The sequence below is a fragment of the Hypanus sabinus genome (assembly GCF_030144855.1).
Source record: "Hypanus sabinus isolate sHypSab1 chromosome X2 unlocalized genomic scaffold, sHypSab1.hap1 SUPER_X2_unloc_17, whole genome shotgun sequence".
Classification (NCBI taxonomy): Eukaryota; Metazoa; Chordata; class Chondrichthyes; order Myliobatiformes; family Dasyatidae; genus Hypanus; species Hypanus sabinus.
Genome location: NW_026778987.1, coordinates 34,529 through 58,313, shown reverse-complemented (window position 1 = coordinate 58,313; position 23,785 = coordinate 34,529). Strand labels below are relative to the sequence as shown.

The window sequence follows — 23,785 nt, the reverse complement described above, 5'->3', positions numbered from 1 at the left end:
CCATTTTCCTCATCACGGCTTCTGCCCTTTTATACTTAATAAGGTTGCTGGGACACTGATACTTCTTCACTTTCCTAAACGCCTTGTCCCACTCCCTAATCGCCTCTGTACACTCCTCAGTCCACAGTGATATAGCCTTTCTCCTATTAATTCCGTTTGTAATGGGAATCACTTTCATCTCAGTTTGCTGAATAACGTGACATAACATTTCATTGTAAAAATACACATTTTCGTCAACATTCTGCAGCGGTTCTAGAACTACTGCGAATATTGAATCTCCTACCCATTCAGACACACAAGTTGAAAAACTGTTCTTTAATCAAACCATTACCATCATTCAGCAAACAAATCCTCAGTGAACTGCGTTAAAATCTCAGCATCAGACAACTCTTCGTGAGCGAGAACAAAATATACTTTCTCACAACTGAGTAGAAAGATTCCCACAAGCGTTGTAAACCATAATCTGTTTTATACAACTACCTGCTGAATCAAATATTTCTCCAGCAAATGCCGCATACGGTTCATTCATATTCACAACTCTACACCCTGCCTCTTTCCTTATAAACTGTCAGCACTACCTCTCTATCAGATGGCCAATCACGCCAAACGACAATATAATCCTGCACAGTAAAAACTTAACTGTGAAAATAATCTCTTTTCCTGAATTCTCAAAACATTGGGGGATTCTGCCAAATGAGAAACAGGCTTCTTAATGTGTTGACGATGAAAAATCAGTCTGGGACAGACTAGGATGCAGATACTCCACCCATCAGATCTTCATTTACAGCTTCCAACATAACACCGGTTACACCGAGATACCTTTCTGCAGCTTTCACAATCATTTTATGTTTTTGCCAGTAGGACGAGATGTCTGATCAGTGCAATTCACAACATCCATTATAAGCATCACAAACTCTATTGAATCCAACAATACAGAGGTACTCTCTGACTGGGAATACTTTATTAAGTTTAGAAGTCAAAGTCAGGTTTAAATTTTTGCAAGGTCTCTGCATAATACACACCCAACTGTACTTTAACCTGTTGAACTGATCCGCCTCTATTTTCCAAAGGCAACAACGTCGCTGTTTTCATATTCCCACCTCTCTCCAAGACTGAAATTCACATTAACTAATCATCTCATTTGACCGACGCGTTCCTCTGCCAGTGACAGCAGGGGACAGTGAAGGGTCTGAACTACGATAGGCCTGATGGAAATCTGCCCCAAACTCAGACCCTCCTTGTCTGCTCTATCGCTATGGTGGTGTTCAGTGATACTATTGTCGGTGGTCGTCGGCCGCGGCATCTACAGGGACCGGCGTGGCTCTCCGTCCACAGCTCCAAGTGTCTGTCCCGGCGATGTTTGCCAGACCTCCCTCAGTCTCCGCCGATGCAGAGAAAATTGCGCCACCAGCCGGCAGCAGGCACTCTGGGAGTGATGAACTACGATCCTCACACTCCTGGTGAATCTCCTCTGGAGACCTCCTGCACAAAATATACTTTGTTTAGAATGCAACAGTTTAAGAAACATACCAGGTCAGGCACAATCTCCTGAGAGGAATGCTGTCGAAATTTCGGATGCAACCTTTCAGATTCAGCTTTGAGATTGGCCCTTCCAGGCTGCACTGCTGCCCAACAGAATTGTCCCATCTGCCTGCGTGTGAGCCATTTCCTCTGGGCTTGAGTTAGTTTGAATAGTCAAATGGGCACAGGTGCTGAAAGGTTATTTTCCCTGCTCCAGGAGTTTTTGACTAAACCTTTCCTATCCTATACCTAACCACAATGCCTTTTAAATTTGTATCAGTACAGGACCACAAAGGAGGTAGTGTTTATTCACTTATCGGGCAGGAAGGTGGGTTATTTACTCAGAGCCTGGTAGGATATACTGCTGATTATTGAGAGAGGCACGAAATTACATCACTAGTGACTTGACCAATATATTTGTGTTCTCTGTAGCCACGAGTAAGATCTCAGAAAAGCGCTGATCGATCTTATTTTGTTATTTAAGAAGGGGGATGGATAATCCTGGAAAATATAGACTCACGTTAGGGGTAGACACGTTTCTGGAGAAGATTCTTAGGGATTGGATGTAGAGTTATCAAACTCCTCACACATCAACATAACCATCATCTCCTGCAGAGTGTGATAGTCTGTTTCCCGACGGCACTTTCGGCCGGCACCAGGACCATCCCTCCTGTCCATTTACCTGTCCAAGTGTCTCAATGGAACCTCATTTCACCAATTCCACTGGCGTCTCATTCCACACTCACACTGTCCTCTGAGTAAAGAAGTTCCCTCACATTTTACCCTTAAACTCTCTTCCTTTTACCCGGAACTTATGACGTCTTATTCAGGCCTCACCCAACCTGAGGGGGAAAAGCCTCAGTTTAGGTACGACAAAACCCTTTGAATCTTCCTCTCCAACTCGGGCCCTCACCTCCCGGAAACATCATTATAAATGTCCGCTCTAATCGTTCAAGGTTCTTGATGTTTTTTTTCGTGTAGATGGGTGACCCTGGATAGATACACGGAGCTTAAGTAAATAGAGGGCTTTGTGTAAGCCTAGTAGTCTATGGTAAGGTCAGGTTCAGCACCGCAATGTGGGCCGAAGGACCTGTATTATGTTGTCGTTTTTCTATGATCCAAACTACGCACAATACTCCAGGATTGTCCTCAGTAACGTCCTTTACAACTTCAACATAACATTGCAATTCGTGTACTCAGCACTTTGAATCATGAAGGCCAATGTGCCAAAGGCTCTCTTCATGACCCTGCCCTGAACTATGGAACTGTATTCCCGGATCCCTCTGCTCCCCGCAGACCACAATCCCCGAACAGTCACTGTCTGAGTCCGACCCTGTTGTTCCCGGCAAAGCGCAACTCCTCACATCGGTCCTCATTTCATTCCAGCTGCAAAACCGTCAGCCCATTTATCCAGCTGCTAAACCCATCTCCATGTTTCGATAATCTGCCTCACTGCCACTCATGCTCTGTATCCAGGTGTCAGCTGCAAATCCAGTTTACCATATTCCTGTTGAAATCCAATGTTACGTGGAGCTGAGGAGGACGATGGCACCTAACGGCGACTCATTGTTTGCAACTTCGGAAAGAGCTCAGTTCTATTTTAATATCGCTATTTTCCCACTCATGATGCTTTTGAAGACCCCGACCTGGAATTACAAACTGACTTTGGTTCTTTGCGGGAACGGGACCCGTTCTCGGAGTCTGACGACTGGTCGTTATTCGATATACCAAGGACGAGGGCTAAAACACCAGCGCGCCTTCAGTATTCCGGGATTTCGTGACTCTGGAGGCGGGTGGAGACGAGGTCGGTGCCGTTGCAGGAAATCGGTGCGTCGTGGGAGACGGAAGATCGAAAGCAGCGAGCTGGCTGTTGGCCGATTTCCTCGGGCACAGAGCTCGGAACAAGCAACACAACAGTCATTTAACATCCTAAATCAGCGAGCTGTTTGTTCGGTCCCCCCTCTCGCTGTGAAACGGGGACAAACATTTTCCCTTATTAGAGGGGGAGAGAGAGTGGTGGGTGGGGAGGAGGGATATGGTTGCTTTGCTACTGCTTATGGGTGGGTGGGGTGAGCTGGGGGGAATTTGGGGTGCCAGCATTTAACTGTCATTCATTCTTTGGGGCTCTCCTCTGCTTTCGTTGATGGTTGCAAAGAGTAGAATTTCAGGATGTCTATTGTATACATTTCTCTTACATTAACTACACATTTGAAACATTTGATACCTTTGAAATACTTCTATATCCTGTCCCTCAGAATGTCTGACAATATGTTAACCGCTGGTGTCTGGCTCATCCGCCTCTACTTTCCCGGCTCATCGTCAGAGCCTTTCTGGAACAATGGAAGCTAATCTACGGCACCTCACAGGTGTCCAAAGACATTTTAAATACACCTGGAGACAGGCTAAGGCCCTTGCAGTTTCCGTACTCGACTTCCACAAGGGTCGATGCGGTGTCTTGTCACTAATTGGAAATTGATCTGCCCTGACTGAGCCCATTAAACTATAAAATACAAGAGCACAATTAGGCCATTTGTCCCTTCGCTTCTGCTCCGCCATTTCATCATGGCTGATCCATTTACTGTCCGCCACTGGCCCCCATTTCCATCCTTCTCTCCATATCCGTTCATGCCCTGAGCAGTCGAGAATCTGTCAACCTCTCCCTTAAATGTACGTACGGACAGCACTCACTGCTGCCTGTGACGACGAGCGAATTCTACAGATTCGCCACTCTCTAGCTAAAGATATTCCTCGTGCTTTCATTCTAAATGGATGCCCCTCCAATCTGAGTGTCCTCTAGTCTTACATTCTCCCACCAGAGGTATGATCCTCTCCACAACAGCTCTGTCAGAGGCATTCACCATTCGGTAGGTTTCAATCGGGTCAACCCTCATTCTGCAGACCACAAGAACCTTGAATAGCTCCAGACCGTCAAACTCCTGAATTCCCGACAGGCCCGTTGGGATTATTTTTTGGCCGGTGCAGGTTTACCTTTCGTCCGGGAACCAAGAACGGGAAGCCCGATGCTCTCTCCGGTCAATACGTTTCCGAGAAGGACCTTCCCAACCCCGAGACCATTCTTTCATCATCCTGTGTAGTGGCTGCCCTCGCCTGGGAGATCGGGTCCAGAGTCACGGAGGCCCAACGGACTCAACCTGACCCAGGCATCGAATCTCCCAATCGCCTCTTTGTACTCGATTCTGCTCGATCTCAGGTTCTCCAGTTGGGGCGCACTTCTCGTTTCGCCAGTCATCCCGGGACCGATCGGACTCTGACCCTCCTGAAGAGATATTTCTGATGACCCGCCATGGACGCCGACACCCGTTCCTATGTCTCTGCATGTTCCGTCTGCGCCCGGGGAAAAGCCTCGGTCAAAGCCCAAATACAAGGTGCCGAAAGATCTGGGAAGACACACGCACGACCCTGCTTCGCTCAGCCAACCGTAAACGAAAAATTGCCCACCGCCATCGTACCCCTGCTCCTGAGTATCGACCTGGGCAGATGGTGTGGCTCTCGGCTGGAGACATTCCTCTCAAGAACGAGCCCAAGAATCTCGCCCCCCCGCTTCCTGGGACCCTTCGAGTTTGAGAGCATTATCAATCCCACGGCAATCCAGCTCAAACTGCCTACGTCAATGCAGATCCACCCTACAGTTCACGTCTCCCAGTTTAAACCGGTTTCTGACAGCCCCTTGTGCCCTCCGACCGAACTCCCTCTACCCCTCCCCCCTCCCCCCGTATCGTCGACGACCATCCGGCGTACACCTTCCGGTGGTTATTGAATGTTCGCCGTAGAGGCAGCGTCTCCAGAACCTGGTCGACCGGGAGGGGTACGGCCCGGAAGAACGATCCTGGATTCCCCTCTCCTTCATTCTGGACCCTTCTCTCATCTCGGATCCCAATTGGGACCATGCAAACGAACATGGGGGGGGGGGGTCGCCTGGAGTCTCCCTTTGAGGGAGGGGTACTATCATGGTTCCGTTTGGTTATTCACCTTTTACCCTCCTTTATCCCTGACATATACCCTGATTTCAGTCATTAGATTTCCAATCGCTGCTCGTTTACTTAATTACAGTACACCTGGTTTTCATCAGCGACTGTGAAATAAGTACGATGGCGTTACTATCATAGGCTGCCAGTTTGGTGGTCTGTTCTCTCTCGTGTGAGACTTCGGTCCCTTGTCTGATTAGAACCGTTAGTTCTAAGTTCAGCTCTCGTTTCAAGATAGTCCCTGTTAACCCCGTCTCCTTGTCAAGATTCTTCCGGTTTGCTGTTCTACGTTCATGTCTACGCCAGCATCCCCAACTCAGTTGACGTGCCTGTGTCCCTCAGTAGCCCCATGCAACAGTGAATTGTACTGATCAAACACCTCGTCCTACTGGGGTAATTGAAATTATTGTGACAGCTGCAGAAAGATATCTTGGTGTAACTGGTGTTACCAGCTTTTCTTAGGAAAAGGGCAGCGAACAGAGTTGTGAATGTGAGTTAAACTTATGTGGCATATGTAGTAGAAATATATCATTCAACAGGTGGGGTATTTAAGGGGTTCATTTTTACAACTTGTGTAAAATGACAGTAGTATTGCCTATTCTAAACCCGGAGCTCCCTGTCTGATCCTTCCAGTTTTGGACCAATATGGTTAACCTCTCATTTATGTAAACTTATGGACGGAGAGTACTGGAACGGTTGAATTATATTTTTGAAGAGAGAGGCAATTTATCATTTTATCAGAGTATATTTTGGAAGGGGAGAATGACGTTGGATTCAGTTTTATATTTTGAATACGATATTAGGAAAGCACAGTTAAATTAAGCTGTTGCAATGACAGACTTTTGACATTGAAAAGGCATTTAATATTTATGGAAGGAAGGACTTTTGGAAATTAGGAGAGGGGAGATTGCAGCATTTCTTTCTGTTTCTTTTGTCATTTGGAAGGTTCCTGCAAGTAAGGGTGAGAAAAATATATCCTGGTGTGTATGAGATAGCGACTGGGAGCGTACAAGACTGTACTTGTAATCCTTTATTATTTAATAATATGATTAATGATATTTTCCGAGATAGCGTCGGTAAATTACTATGTACAGATGAAGGAGCTTTCTGGATTAGAGGCAGAAATTTGAATATTAGTGTATGGAGTTGTAATTATTTATTAATATCTTTGAAAAAAGTAAATAGATGACAATTTAAGCTTTCAGTAGCTAAACATAAGTTATGTGTTTTACAAATAAGATTGATTGATCTGCAGATGATTTGAACATACGATCAAACTCTTGAAGACCTGCCAGTACAAAGATTTTCAGGCATATGGGTGGATAATAAGCGGACATGGAAGCGCTACGTCGTTATAATAACTGATCAATAAAAAGGAACATTAAATATTCCCAGCTGTCTATGTGGATATTCTTGGGTGTTACACGAAAATCTTTGTTAATCATTTAGAATTGTTTAATTAGAGCTGTTCTGGATTCTGACTGTGTGGCTTATGTATCAGCTTCATCTTCAACTTTTAAATGCTTGGATGTGATGTAAGCATAGATTTTAAGATTGTGTTGTTATGCTGTAAAGTCACTGGGTGAACTGGGATAATTACCCTCACAATTGCGGCAGCTGAACTTGATATTAACATACCTGATTAATTTTAGGGGGCAGAGACATTATCATGTTGTTGAAAGTGTGTTAGAGGACGGGTGGGAAAACTCAGGAAGAGAGTTTTTGGTTTTGGATATCTGGACTCCTATCACGCTTGGAGTATGGACTTGTTGGATTATGCAATATGTCCCAGTGTCGCACTCTCAGTAACTCTACTTTGTTTTCTTTTCCCAATCACATTAGTCGATTTTAGGTTGAACAGTTTAATACAATGTAAATACCTACACAGGACTGCATAAAGTGCACAAAAACAGTGCAGGCATTACAGTAAATAATAAACAGGACAATAGGGCAAGGTGTCAGTCCAGGCTTTGGGTGTTGAGGAGACTGATGGCTTGGAGGAAGAAACTGTTACATAGTCTGGTCGTGAGAGCCCGAATGCTTCGGAGCCTTTTCCCAGACGGCGGGAAGGAGAAGAGTTTGTATAAGGGGGGCATGGGGTCCTTCATAATGCTGTTTGCTTTGCGGATGCAGCGTGTAGTGTAAATGTCGGTGATGGAGGGAAGAGACACCCCGATGATCCTCTCAGCTGATCTCACTATCTGCTGCAGGGTCTTGCGATCCGAAATGGTGCAATTTCCGAACCAGGCAGTGATGCAGCTGCTCGGGATGCTCTCAATACAACCCCTGTAGAATGTGATGAGGATGGGGGTGGGAGATGGTCTTTACTCAGCCTTCGCAGAACGTAGAGACGTTGCCGGACTTCCTTGCTATGGAGCTGGTGTTGAGGGATCCGGTGAGATTCTCCGTCAGGTGAACACCAAGTAATTTGGTGCTCTTTACGATCTCTACCGAGGAGCCGTCAGTGTTCAGTGGGGAGTGGTCGCTCCGTGCCCTCCTGAAGTCAACGACCATCTCTTTGGTTCTGTTCACATTAAGAGACAGGTTGTTGGCTCTGCACCAGTCCATTAGCCGGTGCACCTCCTCTCTGTAAGCTGATTCGTTGTTCTTGCTGATGAGACCCACCACGGTTGTGTCATCGGCGAACTTGATGATGTGGTTCGAGCTGTGTGTTGCAGCACAGTCGTGGGTCAGCAGAGTGAACAGCAGTGGACTGAGCACACAGCCCTGGGGCGCCCCCGTGCTCGGTGTCATGCTGTTGGAGATGCTGTACCTGATCCGGACTGACTGAGGTTTCCCAGTCAGGAAGTCTAGGATCCAGTTGCAGAGGGAGGTGTTCAGGCCCAGTGGACTCAGCTTTCTAATCAGTTTCTGAGGGATGATTGTGTTGAATGCTGAACTGATGTCTATGAACAGCATGTGACCTTTTTGTCCAGGTGGAGGGAAATGGCAATGGCAGCATCTGTTGAGCGTTGGGGACGGCACGCCAACTGCAGGGGTCCAGTGAGCGGGGCAGCAGTGTCTTGATATGCCTCATGATGAGCCTCTTGAAACACTTCATGATGATGGATGTAAGTGCAAAGAGACGGTAGTCATTCAGGCAGGACACTGAAGACTTCTTCGGTACGGGGACGATGGTGGCGGCCTTGAAGCACGTTGGAACGGTGACGCTGCTCAGGGAGATGTTGAGGATGTCGGTGAGAACATCTGCTAGCTGGTCTGCAGGAGATGTTGTCCCGTAATTGGTGATGTCCTGGATGCCCTTCCACATGCGCCTCGTGTCGCTGCTGTCCTGGAAGTGGCTGTGGATTAGCTGGGCGTGTGCACGCTTTGCAGCTGCTTTCTGGAAATCAGAGTGCCAGCAAGATTGTAATAATGTATTAACCATTCAACCATTCCCTCCTTGCCCAGGCGTGTACAATTATGTACATAATCTATCACAATAGGTAAGAACACAGAGGGAACACAGACCTGACCTGCAGAGGTCACCCAAAAATTGGTCCGAGGTTCAAGGTGGCAAACCATGTGGGACCTCGCTCTCCTTCAGGGTCGTCCTCCTGAAACTTACGTATCTCCCCCATGTCTGGCATGTCCGTCCTTCGATTTTGTCTGATAGGAGCTTGCTGGGTTCCCGAGGTGTCTAAACGTGTGGGATTCGAGGCTGTCTGTCTAGCTGCTGAATCAGCCCTGGTATTATCAATAGATATCTCAACAGATTCCCCAGTATGGGCTGCACATTCCATAATAGACATAACTCGAGGGAGCTGTAGAGTGCGGAGAAAGTTGTTGGCAAAGGTAGGTTAAAACGGGGTAGCCAAAACAAGTCAGGAAACCCTCAAAGCTCCGTAGTCTGTGCATAACGGGAGACTGTGTAAAAGTTCTCATTTAAATCTGTTGCTAGGCTACAGGCACAAGTCAGAGTGAGCAGCTCAGCCTTCTGGTCGGACACAGCTGTTTCGAAAGAGGCTTACGTCACTGTTCGTCATTATCACACAGCCAGAACATCGATTCCGTGCTGGATTACCAGAGACCTTCCATCCTCATAAAACGTTGCCTCGGGCTTGAGGGGGTAATGCGGAAGGGGTGGGAGAGTCTGTCCTTCTTTCACGTTGATCCAAACAGTGGTGGGGGGGGGCTGAACTTCGTGCAGCTGACTTCATGGACTGAAATTGTCCAGAGATGTGGTACAACGTCTTGGGTTTGGTCAATATCAAAAGAGTGTCTTACCAGATGTCCCGTCTTCACCTTTGACTCCTTCCAGTATCGGAGGTGGCCCGTGGCCAAGTCTTGCAAGTCCCCCTTGGTGCTAGAGGCTTGTTTCGTCAGGGAGTAGGAAGGAAACCCACGCTCTTTAGCTTGAACCAAGGGCAAATCCTAATGGTGGTCTGGGGAAGCACGAATCCTGTCTGTCACCAAAGGAAACCTGGAACTTCGGCCAGTAATGCACTGCCCACTTTTCCTTCAGCCTCACCAGTCACGGTGACTTTGAAATTCTGTCCCTCGAGGGGTGCATAATATCGGTTTCCTCAGTTTAGCACCACATAGGGGTCACATGAGGGTCGGCCTCCGGCAGAGAGGGTTCAGACGAAGTGGAGACCAGATTCAGTGCCCACCACTGGAGGGGGATTCGGTAACTGGGGAAGCTGTTGGTTGTTCGCTAGTCTGTGTATAGAATCTCCACTTGCAACGGACACAGCAAGTCTCAGTCTGCTAGATTACACCCCAGACTGGCGGTGGCTGTAAATTAAACCTCACACTGGGTCCCCCTGTAATTCCATATGCGTTCCGTACCAGTATTAGAGGTTTTGTCCCCTGCAAAAGTGCGTAGCCGGCCACAATTCTCTCCGATAGTCTGGTCCTAATTCCCCAGGGTTACGTTTGGACTCAAGCACTTTAGTGACGTTTACAGGTTGTTGGAGATCCCTCTCCAAGGCTTGAATAATCTGGTCCGTCTGTTCATTCTCATCATGGATTCCCGCCTGGAACTCCTGATAGGTTTGGTATCTTAATTCTGCCTTCCATTTCCGCCCCTCATCAGCTGAGAGAATCATGCAGCAGAGACTGAATGAACCTTGTGGGGTCACATTATACATTTGTATAGAACTGCGGACACACTGAGCAATCTGTGCTGGGTTTTCTTTTCTATCGGGGGCCGGATTCATGATCATTGTCATTTCTTGAGGCTTCCAGGGTGCATACACAGGAATTACTGAGAGCTGTCCCTCCTCCGCTGCTCATGGATTAGGCAGCATTCGGGTGGGTAATTGTCTCTGTGGAGCCATTAACTTTGGGCTTTTATTGGATTCTCCCCTCCCTGTCTCGGAATAATCCTCGGTATTCCCCTTCTGGATCTGAGGGTATAGAGAGCCTCCCCTTCCCCGCTGCCGCTGCTTTACCCGAGTGGCCACCGTATCTGAGTACTGGGCGGATTGGGGCTCGGGTGCACTCGGCCCCTGGTATGGTGGGGGGAGTACGGTGGGTGCTCATTCCTAATCATGGTCACCATCCTCAAACAGGATCGGTATCCCAAACATGGGATCAGGATCCCTTGTTTCCCTGTCAGTTCGAACTTTAGACTGACGTTCCTGCCCTTCTCTCCTATCTAGGCCGGCCTTGGTTTGCTTACGTTGTTTTTCCTGCTCTCGTTTTCGGCGCCCATTCACCCATTCACACTCCGCCTTTAGCGTCTCCCAACCTTCTGCAGTACGTACCTCTCTCCCTTTGTCACACGCATTATCCCTCCAACTTGCTCATCATGTACTGTTCAACTTTGCATCTGCCTTATCCTTCCATTGCCTTTTCAACAATTTCCACTTCTTCCCACAGTTCATCTTCCAGATCAGATTTACTGCGTGTTCTCAAGAGGTGATATCGCCGGCTCCCGCCCAGTGGCCACATTCTTTTCCCCAATCTTTTCATTCAGCGCTGCAGTCAAAATTCACAAATCTTTTTTCTTGTCTGGAAAACTCTCACACACGTTGTGTAGGGCTGCTCTTGGCCCACTCGTATCACTTGACTCCGTGCTCTCTAAGTAATTTACCCGGCACAAAGCCTCCTGCTCAATTAACAATAAGATAAATTTACCCAGCAGGCACCAGGTGCTGAGTTGATAAATTTATCCAGCACGTCCGTCTCCTGCCCAGTTAGTAAAATTCACCCGGTACCGCCTCCTACTCAATTAATAAAATTTGCCTACCTTATACAAGTCTTCCGACAGAGACATTCCCGATCCCGTCAAGATATGCAAGCAGCCTTCGGCGAGGAACCGTGCCTCCACAGGAACTGACGGTGAGCGACAAAAGGTGAAATACCCGTTGGGCACCTGGTCGGTCTCCACAGTCCCCGGAGTGGTCCGGCCGCTTACTCCGTCTGTCTGCTTCGCACTCTCTGTATTGGGATCCTGTTCGTGACACCCAATGTTAAACTCGGGAGACCAGTTTCCTCTCGGCACCACAGTTTATTGCATTCTCTTGCAAGAGTCTGAGACCCAGTTATCAGAGGGAAGGCATGTCAGTGCTGCCAACCATCTGACAAGTGGACTCTCTCAGTCAGGTTACAGCAGTATATTCATACATAGTAAGTCCCATACATCACTGTTGCAAGCTGCTATTAGAACTGGTACGCCCACCAAGTCTGTTGGTGCAAAACTTAATGTCTTAGATAACAGAGTGCACTAACTCAAGGCTTGAATATAGATGGATATACAGTCCAGTCCTTATCAGCTATTCCCTTTGCAAGGTCCTGACTTCATTCCAGACCGATGTTCATTGCTGACCTTATCGATGAGTCCTGACTCAAACACGAGTACAATATATATTATCAAATTCTCAATGTCCCTCTGACAATTAAAAGGAAACCAGTATAAGCCATTGAGTTTCTTAACTGCTGAAGACAGAGTTTACTTTAGTTCAAAAATTCCTGTTCAGTCCCAATTATTCTTTTATCTAGAGGTTACTTAGGTTCAAAATAATTTTTTATATATCCGCATTTCCTCAGAATGGTTTCTCCCCAGTGTGAATTTGCTGATGCCTCGAGAGCTGAGATGAACGACTGAATCTTTTCCCACAGTCTGAGCAGGTGAATGGCCTCTCCCCAGTGTGAACAAACTGATGTTCTTTCAGCTGAGCTGAATCGGTGAATCCCTTCCCACACTCTGGGCAGATGAATGGTTTCTCCCCAGTGTGAATTCGCTGGTGTCTCAGGAGTTGAGAAGAACGACTGAATCCTTTCCCACATTCAGAGCAGTTGAATGGCCTCTCCCCAGTGTGGACTCGCTGATGTAACTTCAGTTGAGATGACTGAGCAAATCCCTTCCCACATTCAGAGCAGATGAACGGCTTCTCCCCAGTGTGGACTCGCTGATGCTCCTTCAGTTGAGATGACTGTGTGAATCCTTTCCCACATTCAGAGCATATGAATGGTTTCTCCTCACTGTGATCTAACTGGTGCGTTAATAGACTAAAACGCCGAGTGAATCCTTTCCCACAGTCTGAGCAGGTGAACGGCCTCTCCACAGTGTGAACAAACTGATGTTCTTTCAGATGAACTGAATCGGTGAATCCCTTCCCACATTCTGAGCAGATGAATGGTTTCTCCCCAGTATGAATTTGCTGGTGTCTCAGGAGTTGAGATGAACGAATGAATCCTTTCCCACATTCTGAGCAGCTGAACGGCCTCTCACCAGTGTGAACTCGCTGATGTACCTTCAGTTCAGATGACTGAGCAAATCCCTTCCCACATTCAGAGCAAGTGAACGGCCTCTCCCCAGTGTGGACTCGCTGATGTAACTTCAGTTGAGCTGTCTGGGCAAATCGTTTCCCACATTCAGAGCATATGAATGGCTTCTCTCCAGTGTGGACTCGCTGGTGTCTGTGTAGATTGGACGAGTGAGTGAATCCCTTCCCACAGTCAGAGCAGGTGAACGGCCTCTCACTAGTGTGAACTCGTTGATGTAACTTCAGTTCAAATGACCGAGCAAATCCTTTCCCACAGTCAGAGCAGGTGAATGGCTTCTCTCCCGTATGAACTCGCTGATGTGACTTCAGTTCAGATGACTGAGCGAATCCTTTCCCACATTCAGAGCATGTGAATGGCTTCTCCCCAGTGTGAACTCGCTGATGTCTCTGTAGATTGGACGAGTGAGTGAATCCCTTCCCACAGTCTGCGCAGGTGAATGGCATCGCCCGAGTGTGAACTCGCTGATGTGACTTCAGTACAGATGACCGAGCGAATCCTTTCCCACATTCTGAGCAAGTGAATGGCTTCTCCCCAGTGTGGACTCGCTGATGGGACTTCAGTTCAGATGACTGAGCAAATACCTTCCCACATTCAGAGCAGATAAATGGCTTCTCCCCAGTGTGAACTCGCTGGTGTCTGTGCAGGTTGGACGAGTGAGTGAATCCCTTCCCACAGTCTGAGCAGGTGAATGGCCTCTCCCCAGTGTGAACTCGCTGATGTACCTTCAGTTCAGATGACCGAGCAAATCCTTTCCCACATTCAGAGCAAGTGAATGGCTTCTCCTCAGTGTGGACTCGCTGATGCTCCTTCAGTTGAGATGACTGGGTGAATCCTTTCCCACAGTCTGAGCATGTGAATGGCATCTCCCTAGTGTGAACTAACTGATGTTGCAGCAGGTGATTTGACTCCTTTCAGGAGCAGGAGAATGGCCTCTCCCCAGTGTGAACTCGCTGGTGTCTATGTAGTGTGGACGAATGAGTGAATATCTTCCCCTATTCAGAGCAGGTGAATGGCTTCTCCCCGGTGTGAACTCATTGGTGTCACTGTGGTCTGGTTGAGCGTGTGAATGTCTTCCCACCATCCGAGCAGGTCAATGTCCTCTCACTGGTGAACTTTAGGATATATCTTCAGCATCGATGACAGAATGTATTGCTTCCCGCTGTCAGAACAGGTGGAGCATCTCACTGTGGTGTGAACTTGCTGATGTATCTTCAGGCTGGATGATTGAGTAGTTCCCCTCCCTCACACAGAGCAGGTGAATGGCCTCTCCCTAATGTGAACTCACCAGCGTGTCTGCGGGTAGGCTGTGAGAGAATCCCCTCCCACACTGAGAGAAGGAGAATGATATCTCACTGCGATCAATTCTCTGCAATTCAGACAGTCAGACGTTTGAATCCCGTCTACAATCAATGCAGTAGAAGAACTGATCTCCAGTGAACAAATGCTGGTGTGTTCTCAGCACCCCGGTTCAAGTGGATTTCACTGAGTTACAACAGAATGCTTGATTTCAGTGACAGAACACATTACCAGATGTTATGAGATAATTCTTCATCTCCGTGGATCGACAACAGAGGTGTTGGTGTTGCAAAGAAAATATTTGGTCACTCCTTAAATATCCAGTCATTCAGCAAAACTGATGTGTTGTTGTGTTTGAGATTCCCATGCGCAAGTGTTCTGCCATTTCAAACCTGTAAAAAATATTTGCAAAAGACATCAATGGGAGAAGGAGAGTATTTCAGGAGAGATTATAGTCTGTGGTGAGAAAATAAGAAATAGGAGCAGGAGTCGGCCGTCCGGCCCGTCGAGCCTGCTCCAACATTTAATAAGGACATGCCTGATCTGGCGATGGGCATCTCCACCTACCTGCCTTTTCCCCATAACCCTTAATTCCCCTACTATGCCAAAATCTATCCAACCTGATTTGGAATACAATATTATGTTAGGACTCTTGGCAGTGTGGAGGATCAGCGAGATATTGGGGTCCATGTCAATTTTACAATTAAAGCTGCAGCGCTGATTGTCATTGTTGTTAATAAGGCCTTCATCAACCATGGAACTGAATTCACGAGTGGTGAGGTAATGTTGCAGCTGTACAAGACCTGATTTATACCCCACTTCGAGTATTCTGTTCAGTTTCCTCATTACAGGAAGGATGTGGATACTATAGAAAGAGTGCAGAGGAGATTTACAAGGATGTTGCATGGATTGGAGAACATGCCTTATGACAATAGGTTGAGTGAACTTTGTAGCGAAGGAGGATGAGAGGTGACCTGATAGATGTGTAAAAGATGATGAGAGGCATTGATCGTGTGGACAGCCAGAGGCTTTTTCCTGGGGCTGAATTGGCAAACACAAGGGGCATTGTTTTAAGGTGCTTGGTCGATTGGAATGTCATAGATAGGTTTCTCACACAGAGTAGCAGGTGTATGGAATACACAGTCAGCGATGACTGTACAGACAGATACTATGCAGTCTTTTGAGAGATTCAGATAACTTCATGGAGCTTAGAATACACAGAGTGCAATGCAGTTGGGAAATAGGAGGCAGTTTCTGGAACAGGTTACATGGACGGCACACTGTGTATTATATTGTAGATTTCCATGTTTCCATAAGCACTCATCTTCTAACAAGGCTCGGATCAGACACTCTGACTGACCATCAAATTATCTGACTATATCCCTGTCTTTATGAGAATGGGCTGTTTCTGACTACAATCAACCTGTGACTTGGCCCAATTTGTCTCTCTCCTTTGGGATTATTTCAAGTTCTGGTCATGTTCCACAATACTACAAAGATCACGTGTTACTGCATGTACGATCCTGGAGATTTACTAATTACTTGGATCGCCCCCCCCCCCCACCTGCTGATTGACAGTGATGAACCCATCGATGGCAATGCCAATGAATATATAGTGGAGGGCAGTGGTTATTCTCATTGGAGTGCGGCACCTTTGTGATCTGAAAGCCAGAAGTCACTTGTCATCGAGGCAAAGGTGTTTCATATCGTTATTGACCCAGAGAGAACTAAATCTGATGGAAGGTTTTATTTCCGTACAGCACTAATTGACATTATCACTGACTGGAAGGTAAACTCTTCAACCGAGCTTAACTGGGAACTATATTTTCGTTCGGCGTTCATAATCCTCGGATTTACATAGTGGAGCACGGCAACGTTCAGGAGATACATCCGCTCGCACTTCCTTCGAACGTACGGACCTCTTTACCCAGAAACCCTCACGAAGAGAAACCTCCCGGTGTTGTTGGGTTGGTTGTGGGCGGGGCTGAGAGGTTGGAAGGTGGTGGTGCATGTGTGAATGTGGTTTGGAACTTGTTGAGGGTAAGAGAGTGGGGAAGGAGTGGGAATTGCTGGGAGCGGGTTGCCTGGGTCTGGTAAAGGCAGACAAGGTGAGAGGAGGGGCTGAGGGAAAGAGAGTGGAGAAGGAGTGGGATAGGGATTTGGGAGCAGAGGTAGGCAGCTGGGGAGAAATGGATTATTGTGAAGGGAGAAACAAAAAGGAATAAGGAGATAGTGAGGGGATGGATGAATGAAAACCAAGACAAAGGGAATAAAAGAATAAGAAATGACAGTGGAGAGAGTTCTGAAAGTAAGGAAGATGAACAAGTTGAGAGGGGAGGTGTTGTCATAAATGGGTTTAATGAGAAGGCGCAAGGACACATGAAGGAAATGAACCCGTTTGTGCTAACAACAACTCTGGCAAGTAAGATAGAGGAAATAGTATTTGCAAAAGTCCTTAATGATGGCAATCTATTGGTAAGATGTGCGAATGAGGAACAACTTGAGAAAGCACTCAAGCTAAAAGAGATAGGAAAATGCAAGGTGGAATATACAGGGAGGGTGGGAGCATGAAATGGTGGTTGTAAGGGAGTGATCACGGGTGTACCAATGAGTATAAACATGGAAGAGTTGAAGAGGAATATCAAAGGGGGGAAAGTAATTAATGTTCGAAGACTGAAAACAACAAAGGAGGGAATGAAAAAGGAAAGTGAAACAGTATTGATTGAATCTGAAGAAGCAAGAGTGCCAAGTAAAGTTTTCCTGGGTTTCATGAGTTACCCAGTAAGGGTATATGTGCCAAACCCATTGAGGTGCTATAATTGTCAAAGGTTTGGACACATAGCTAAAAACTGTAAAAGGCAGAGGAGATGTGCTAGATGTGGGGATGTTCATGAATATGGAAAGTGCGGAACAGGAGTGCAACCAAAATGCTGTAATTGTGGAGGAGCTCATAATGTGGCATATAGTGGGTGTGAGGTTATGAGACGGGAGATTAAAATTCAAGAAATAAGAGTGAAAAGAAAGATCACTTATGCAGGAGCTGTAAGAATGTCCAGAGAACAGAATAATGCTCCTAATGACCAGAGAGCAATTGGGATGCAAGAGATGCAGCAAAGAGTTTATGCAGACAGGATTTATGTGTGGGAAAAAAAGCTCTGGTAACATTCATTGCAGGAGTCATTAATTGTACGGCAGAGGTAAAGTCAAAAAGTGACAAAATTCTGCTGGTGGTCAAGGCAGCAGTAAACCATTTAGTGTTAGTAGGACTGACATGGGAAGAAGTCAGGGAGAACCTCACTAATCAGTCAAGCCAGGACGTGTCATAGTTTGGTTAGTACTCATTATGGTGATTCTTTTGAATGGAATGCAGGGAGTTTACTGGCCAATGGCCAGGAATTTAAGGAATTTATTAAGGAAATGGTTGTAAAATCAGATGTAGTGTGTATTCAGGAAACTTGGTTGAAACCAGCTTTAGACTTTGTGGTACATGGGTATACAATGATAAGAAAAGATAAAAATCTAGGGGGAGGAGGAGGTTGTGCTATGTTAATCAAGCAAGGTACACCGTATAGAGTACTGGAAAAAGGAAACGATCAGGAATACATAGTGGTGAAAATATGGGAGAGAGGGGAGGGAGTGGTTATAATTAACTACTACAATCCATGTAAAAGGTTGGATTTGGACAGCCTACTAAGGATACAAGGACAAAATAGACATAAAGTAGTGCGGTGTTCAGATTTCAATGCTCACACCACAATATGGGGGGATCCGATTACAGATTCAAATGGAACTGTAATTGAAAATTTGATGGAAGAAAGGGATTTGGTGTGTATGAATGATGGGAGAGGAACAAGGATAAACATAACAACAAGAACTGAGTCGGTATTAGATATTACGTTAGTGTCTTATGTCTTGGCTGTCATCAGTAACTGGGGCGTTTGGACTGCTTCAACAGTAGGTAGTGATCACTACCCAGTTTTATGTTCAGTGGGTGAAAGAGGTGAAATAAGACCAGGTGGGGTAGTCCCAAAGTGGGTGTTTGGAAAAGCAGATTGGGGTAAGTTCCAGAAGTTAACTGAAGAAGCATTGACAAGGATTGACATTTCTGGAGATATAGATGAATTAAACAGTCAGGTGACTTCAGCAATTATTATGACAGCAGAAGGATTTATACCCAGGACTGAAAATAGGATGAATAGAAAAATAGTGCCATGGTGGGCAGAGGAATGTGGTCAGGCTGTAAAAAACAGAAACAGAGCATTCAGGCTAGTTAAAAGAACCCACATTATGCAGCATTTGCTTCAATATAAGAAGGCACAGGCAGTGGTGAGAAGTATACGTCAGGCTAAAAGGGCAAGTTGGAGGAGTTTTTGCAACAAAATAGAAAGAACAACGCCTGTGGGAGAGGAATGGGGAATGATTAAGAGGATGGGGGGCAATAGAAGGGATTGGGAGCATCCAGTAATGATATCTGAGGAGGAAACAGCAGTCTCCAGCAGGGATAAGGCTGAGATCATGGCCAAGTCATTTGTAAAGATACACAGTTCAGAAGATTTCTCTGAAGAAGTGAGAAGGAGAAGGGAAAGAACAATGAGTCAATACCCAGGTGCGTTAAACAGGAGGGAAGAAACAGATGATATAACTGATGATCCATTTACTTTGGCAGAAATGGTGAGAGCAATAAAGAGATCGAGACCAACCTCCCCAGGGAAAGATCTAATACGCTACATTATGCTAAAAAATCTAGGAGAAGGAGCGCTCTTGAAGTTACTGCATTGTTACAACAGAGTGTGGGAGGAGGGAAGATTGCCAAGTGCATGGAAAGAAGCAGTAGTAATTCCAATAAGGAAACCTGGCAAGGATCCGTCAAAACCCACTAGCTACAGGCCAAAAGCACTAACATCAAGTATATGTAAGGTAATGGAAAGGATGATAACTGAAAGGTTATCATATGATCTTGAGAAGAGAGGAATGCTGGAAAGTTATCAGAGTGGTTTTAGGAAGGGAAGGAATTCCATGGACTCAGAGATAAGGTTAGAGACTGAAATAAGAAAGGCCCAGGCAAGTAAAGAATCAGTAGTTGCAGTGTTTTTTGACATTGAAAAAGCCTATGATTATGACGTGAAAGGAAGGATTATTAATTAAACTGCACAAGATGGGGGTTGGAGGGAGAGTTTTTAATTGGATTAAAGATTTTTTGTTTGGTAGAAAAATTCAAGTTCGGATTGCATCAGAATTGTCAATACAGTCCACAGTGGGAAATGGCACACCTCAGGGTAGTGTGATTAGCCCGTTACTTTTCATCATCATGATCAATGATGTCTTCACAAAGATACCAGTGGATATTGGTAGGTCACTGTTTGCAGATGATGGGGCTTGTGGAAAAGAGGCAGGAACACGGAGCATATAATCAGGAAACTACAAGGAGCAATTGATTAATTGGTAGAGTGTGGTTATGATTGGGGATGTAGATTTTCAGTGGAAAAAACTCAAACTGTATTTTTCACTAGGAAAAGAATTGAAGTAGGGAAGAAGTTAAGGATGTATGGGATTGAATTAGAAAGGGTTGGATCATTTAAATTTCTGGGAGTTATATTTGATTCACGATTAACATGGGCAGACCATATCAGAAAAGTTGACGAGAATTGTAAAAAAGTAATAAACGTGATGAGATGTTTGACTGCTAGGGAATGGGGAGCAAGTTGTTCAGCATTGAAGAGAATGTATGTGGCTTTAGTAAGATCTGTGTTGGATTATGGAAGTGTAGCATATGGATCAGCAGCCAGGTCTCTTATAATGAAACTGGATGTGATTCAGGCTCAGGTTTTGAAAGTGTGCAGTGGGTCTTTTAAAACATCACCAGTATCAGCCCTGCAGTTAGAAATGGGAACAATGCCTTTGTAATTGAGAAGGACGCAATTGATGGGAAACTACTGGGTTAATTTGCAGGGACACAATGATTCTCACCCTTCTTAATGAGTGTTAAATGGGTAGTTACAGAGGGAAAACTTTAGTCGTGTAGGGAATGATATTGCTAGATCATGTGGTGTTCGATTTAAGGATAAGTCCTTCAGGAGTTTATCCAGTTGTAGCTCCATGGAAGCTGGTATGGCCTGACGTAGACTGGCATTTGTTAGAGGGAAAAAGGAAAGGAAAGTATAAAACTGATTTGGTAAGTGCATTTAACTGTTATGTGATGGAAAAGTACAGTGATTATACTCAGGTCTATACAGATGGTGCGAAGGAACCTGAGACCAGAGTGACAGGGTTTGGGGTGGCTATACCAGCAAAAGCAATTGCAATCAGCAGAAGAATATCTGATAAGTTAGCGGTGTGTCCAGTGGAGATGATGGCAGTGTTGGTTGCATTGTGATGGGTGGAGAAATCTAAACTAGTCAAAGCATTGATATGCTCAGATTCATCTTCAGTACTGGCGAGTTTAAGGTCTTCTCACTCAAACAGCCGGCAAGATGTACCTCATGAAGTCCTTCAGTCAGTCACAAGAGTTGCAAATCAGGGAGGTCAGGTTAAATTTCTATGGGTTCCAGCTCATGTAGGGGTTAAAGGGCAACAAAAGGGTGGATGAGTTGGCAAAGAGGGCAATAAAGAAAGAAAATATGGAAATGCACATTAGTATTAGTAAAGCAGAGGTTAAGTGTGTAATCGGGGAAAAAATTAACCGAATGTGGCAAGAAAGATGGGACAGGGAGGGGAAAGGGAGGCATTTATATCAAATACATAAAAGTGTTGCAGGTTCTAGGGTAGGAAGTAGATACAGAAGAGAGGAAATTGTGTGGACAAGGTTAAGGTTGGGGCACCGTGCACTAAACCAAACACTGAAATTGGTAGGAAAACACCAGACAGGACTGTGTGAGCAATGTCAGGAAGAGGAGTCAGTAGAACATGTAGTTCTGAGTTGCAGGAAGTATGGGATACAGAGAGAGATGATGAGAATTAATCTAAGGGAATTGGGGGTGCAGGAATTCACATTAAAAGGGTTGCTGGCCATGGGTGGGAGAACACAGGTCAGGGTATTTTTAGCTTTCTTAAGGGGTACAGGGTTTTTTATAGGATGTGATGGATAAACAGAAATAGGGTACCAGGATGGGGAGGATAAAGTGTAGGTTAGGGTATGTGTATGTGTGCGATTGGGTGAAGGGATTTAGAATGTGAGTCCATCGCATACTCCGCAGCAGAAGGTGGCGGTCATGCCCCATTAAGCTGGGGAGGGGGAGGGGAATGGGGAGAGGGAGAGAGAGGGTGAGAGAGGGTGGGAGAGAGTGGGTGAGAGCGGGAGGGAGGGTGAGAGAGTGAGGGAGGGTGAGAGAGGGAGGGAGGGAGAGAGAGGGAGGGAGGGAGAGAGAGGGGGAGGGAGAGAGGGGGAGGGAGAGAGAGGGGGAGGGAGAGAGAGGGGGAGGGAGAGAGGGGGGGAGGGAGGGAGAGAGGGGGGGAGGGAGAGAGAGGGGGAGGGAGAGAGGGGGGGAGGGAGAGAGGGGGGGAGGGAGGGAGAGAGGGGGGAGGGAGGGAGGGAGAGAGGGGGGAGGGAGGGAGAGGAGGAGGGAGAGAGGGGGGAGGGAGGGAGGGAGAGGGAGGGAGGGAGGGAGGGAGAGAGGGAGGGAGAGGGAGGGAGGGAGGGAGAGAGGGGGAGGGAGGGGGGAGAGAGAGGGGGAGAGAGGGAGGGAGAGAGAGGGGGAGGGAGGGAGAGAGAGGGTGAGAGAGGGAGGGAGGGAGGGAGAGAGGTGGGAGGGAGGGAGAGAGAGGGGGAGGGAGGGAGGGAGAGAGGGTGAGAGAGGGAGGGAGGGAGAGGGGGGAGGGAGGGAGAGAGAGGGGGAGGGAGGGAGAGAGAGGGGGAGAGAGGGAGGGAGAGAGGGTGAGAGAGGGAGGGAGGGTGAGAGAGGGAGGGAGAGAGAGGGAGGGAGGGAGAGAGAGGGGGAGGGAGAGAGGGGGAGGGAGAGAGAGGGGGAGGGAGAGGGGGAGGGAGAGAGAGGGAGGGAGGGAGAGAGGGGGGGAGGGAGGGAGAGAGGGGGAGAGGGAGAGAGGGGGAGAGGGAGAGAGGGAAAGAGGGGGGAGGGAGGGAGGGAGAGAGAGGGAGGGAGGGAGGGAGAGGGGGGGAGGGAGGGGGGAGAGAGGGGGGGAGAGAGGGGGGGAGGGAGGGGGGAGAGAGGGGGGGAGGGAGGGGGGAGAGAGGGGGGGAGGGAGGGGGGAGAGAGGGGGGGAGGGAGGGGGGAGAGAGAGGGGGAGGGAGAGAGGGAGGGAGAGAGAGGGGGAGTGAGGGAGAGAGAGGGAGGGAGGGAGAGAGGTGGGAGGGAGGGAGAGAGGTGGGAGGGAGGGAGAGAGAGGGGGAGGGAGGGAGGGAGAGAGGGTGAGAGAGGGAGGGAGGGAGAGAGGGGGGAGGGAGGGAGAGAGAGGGGGAGGGAGGGAGGGAGAGAGGGTGAGAGAGGGAGGGAGGGAGAGAGGGGGAGGGAGGTAGAGAGGGGGGAGGGAGGGAGGTAGAGAGGGGGGAGGGAGGGAGGGAGAGAGAGGGGGAGGGAGGGAGGGAGAGAGGGTGAGAGAGGGAGAGAGGGTGAGAGAGGGAGGGAGGGAGAGAGGGGGGAGGGAGGGAGAGAGAGGGGAGGGAGGGAGGGAGAGAGAGGGGGTGGGAGAGAGAGGGGGAGGGAGGGAGAGAGAGAGGGTGAGAGAGGGAGGGAGGGAGAGAGGGGGAGGGAGGGAGGGAGAGAGAGTGGGTGGGAGGGAGGGAGAGAGAGGGGGAGGGAGCGAGGGAGAGAGGGTGAGAGAGGGAGGGAGGGAGAGAGGGGGAGGGAGGGAGAGAGAGGGGGAGGGAGAGAGAAACCTCCCTGGCCGCATCGAATGCGCATGCGCCGCAAAATAAGCGGCGGCGGCACCAACGCCGGGGAGTCGAAATCTCTCCGGGCAGGTTACGGATCATGGGGCTGAGAGAGAGGGAGAGGACCAGGAGCATCGCGGGGTGCAGCACCGGTGTTGCTGGAAATCACAGTAACTGTCCTTCGGTCGCGTTTCAGACGCCGGTGAATCAGAACCCGGCCGGAACCCGCTCTTACCTTTGTCCGGTCGTTGTCAGACTCTGCTACTCAGCGCATGCGCGATAGTCGGGATTGGTGGCGACGACCACGCATGCGCAATTTTTTTTCAGGCGAGAATCTGCAGATCCTGAACCCAAAGCAACAGACACAAAATGCTGGAGGAACTCAGGGGGGCAGGCGGCGACGATGGAGAGGAGTGAACAG

The 23,785-nt window shown here is 47.7% G+C and overlaps 1 protein-coding gene across 2 annotated transcripts; it reads right to left on the bottom strand.

Moving 5' to 3' along the window:
• Positions 1-261: 261 nt before the first annotated feature.
• Positions 262-23,785, bottom strand: LOC132385754 (zinc finger protein 420-like). 2 transcript variants are annotated; one of them, XM_059957981.1, is made up of 3 exons: positions 23,600-23,785; positions 11,704-14,932; positions 262-1,482 (listed from the first exon to the last, which is right to left on the bottom strand). In XM_059957981.1, exon 2 carries the CDS (start codon positions 14,105-14,107, stop codon positions 12,500-12,502), a length of 1,608 nt encoding a protein of 535 aa, XP_059813964.1. In that variant the 5' UTR covers positions 14,108-14,932; positions 23,600-23,785; the 3' UTR covers positions 262-1,482; positions 11,704-12,499. The 2 variants fall into 2 exon arrangements, with proteins under 2 accessions (XP_059813964.1, XP_059813962.1); XM_059957979.1 differs by lacking the exon at positions 262-1,482 and adding an exon at positions 8,722-8,850.

Bases quoted from the DNA above. Each gene is read 5' to 3' on its own strand.
- LOC132385754 (XM_059957981.1), bottom strand. From the start codon at position 14,107: ATGCCATTCACATGCTCAGACTGTGGGAAAGGATTCACCCAGTCATCT.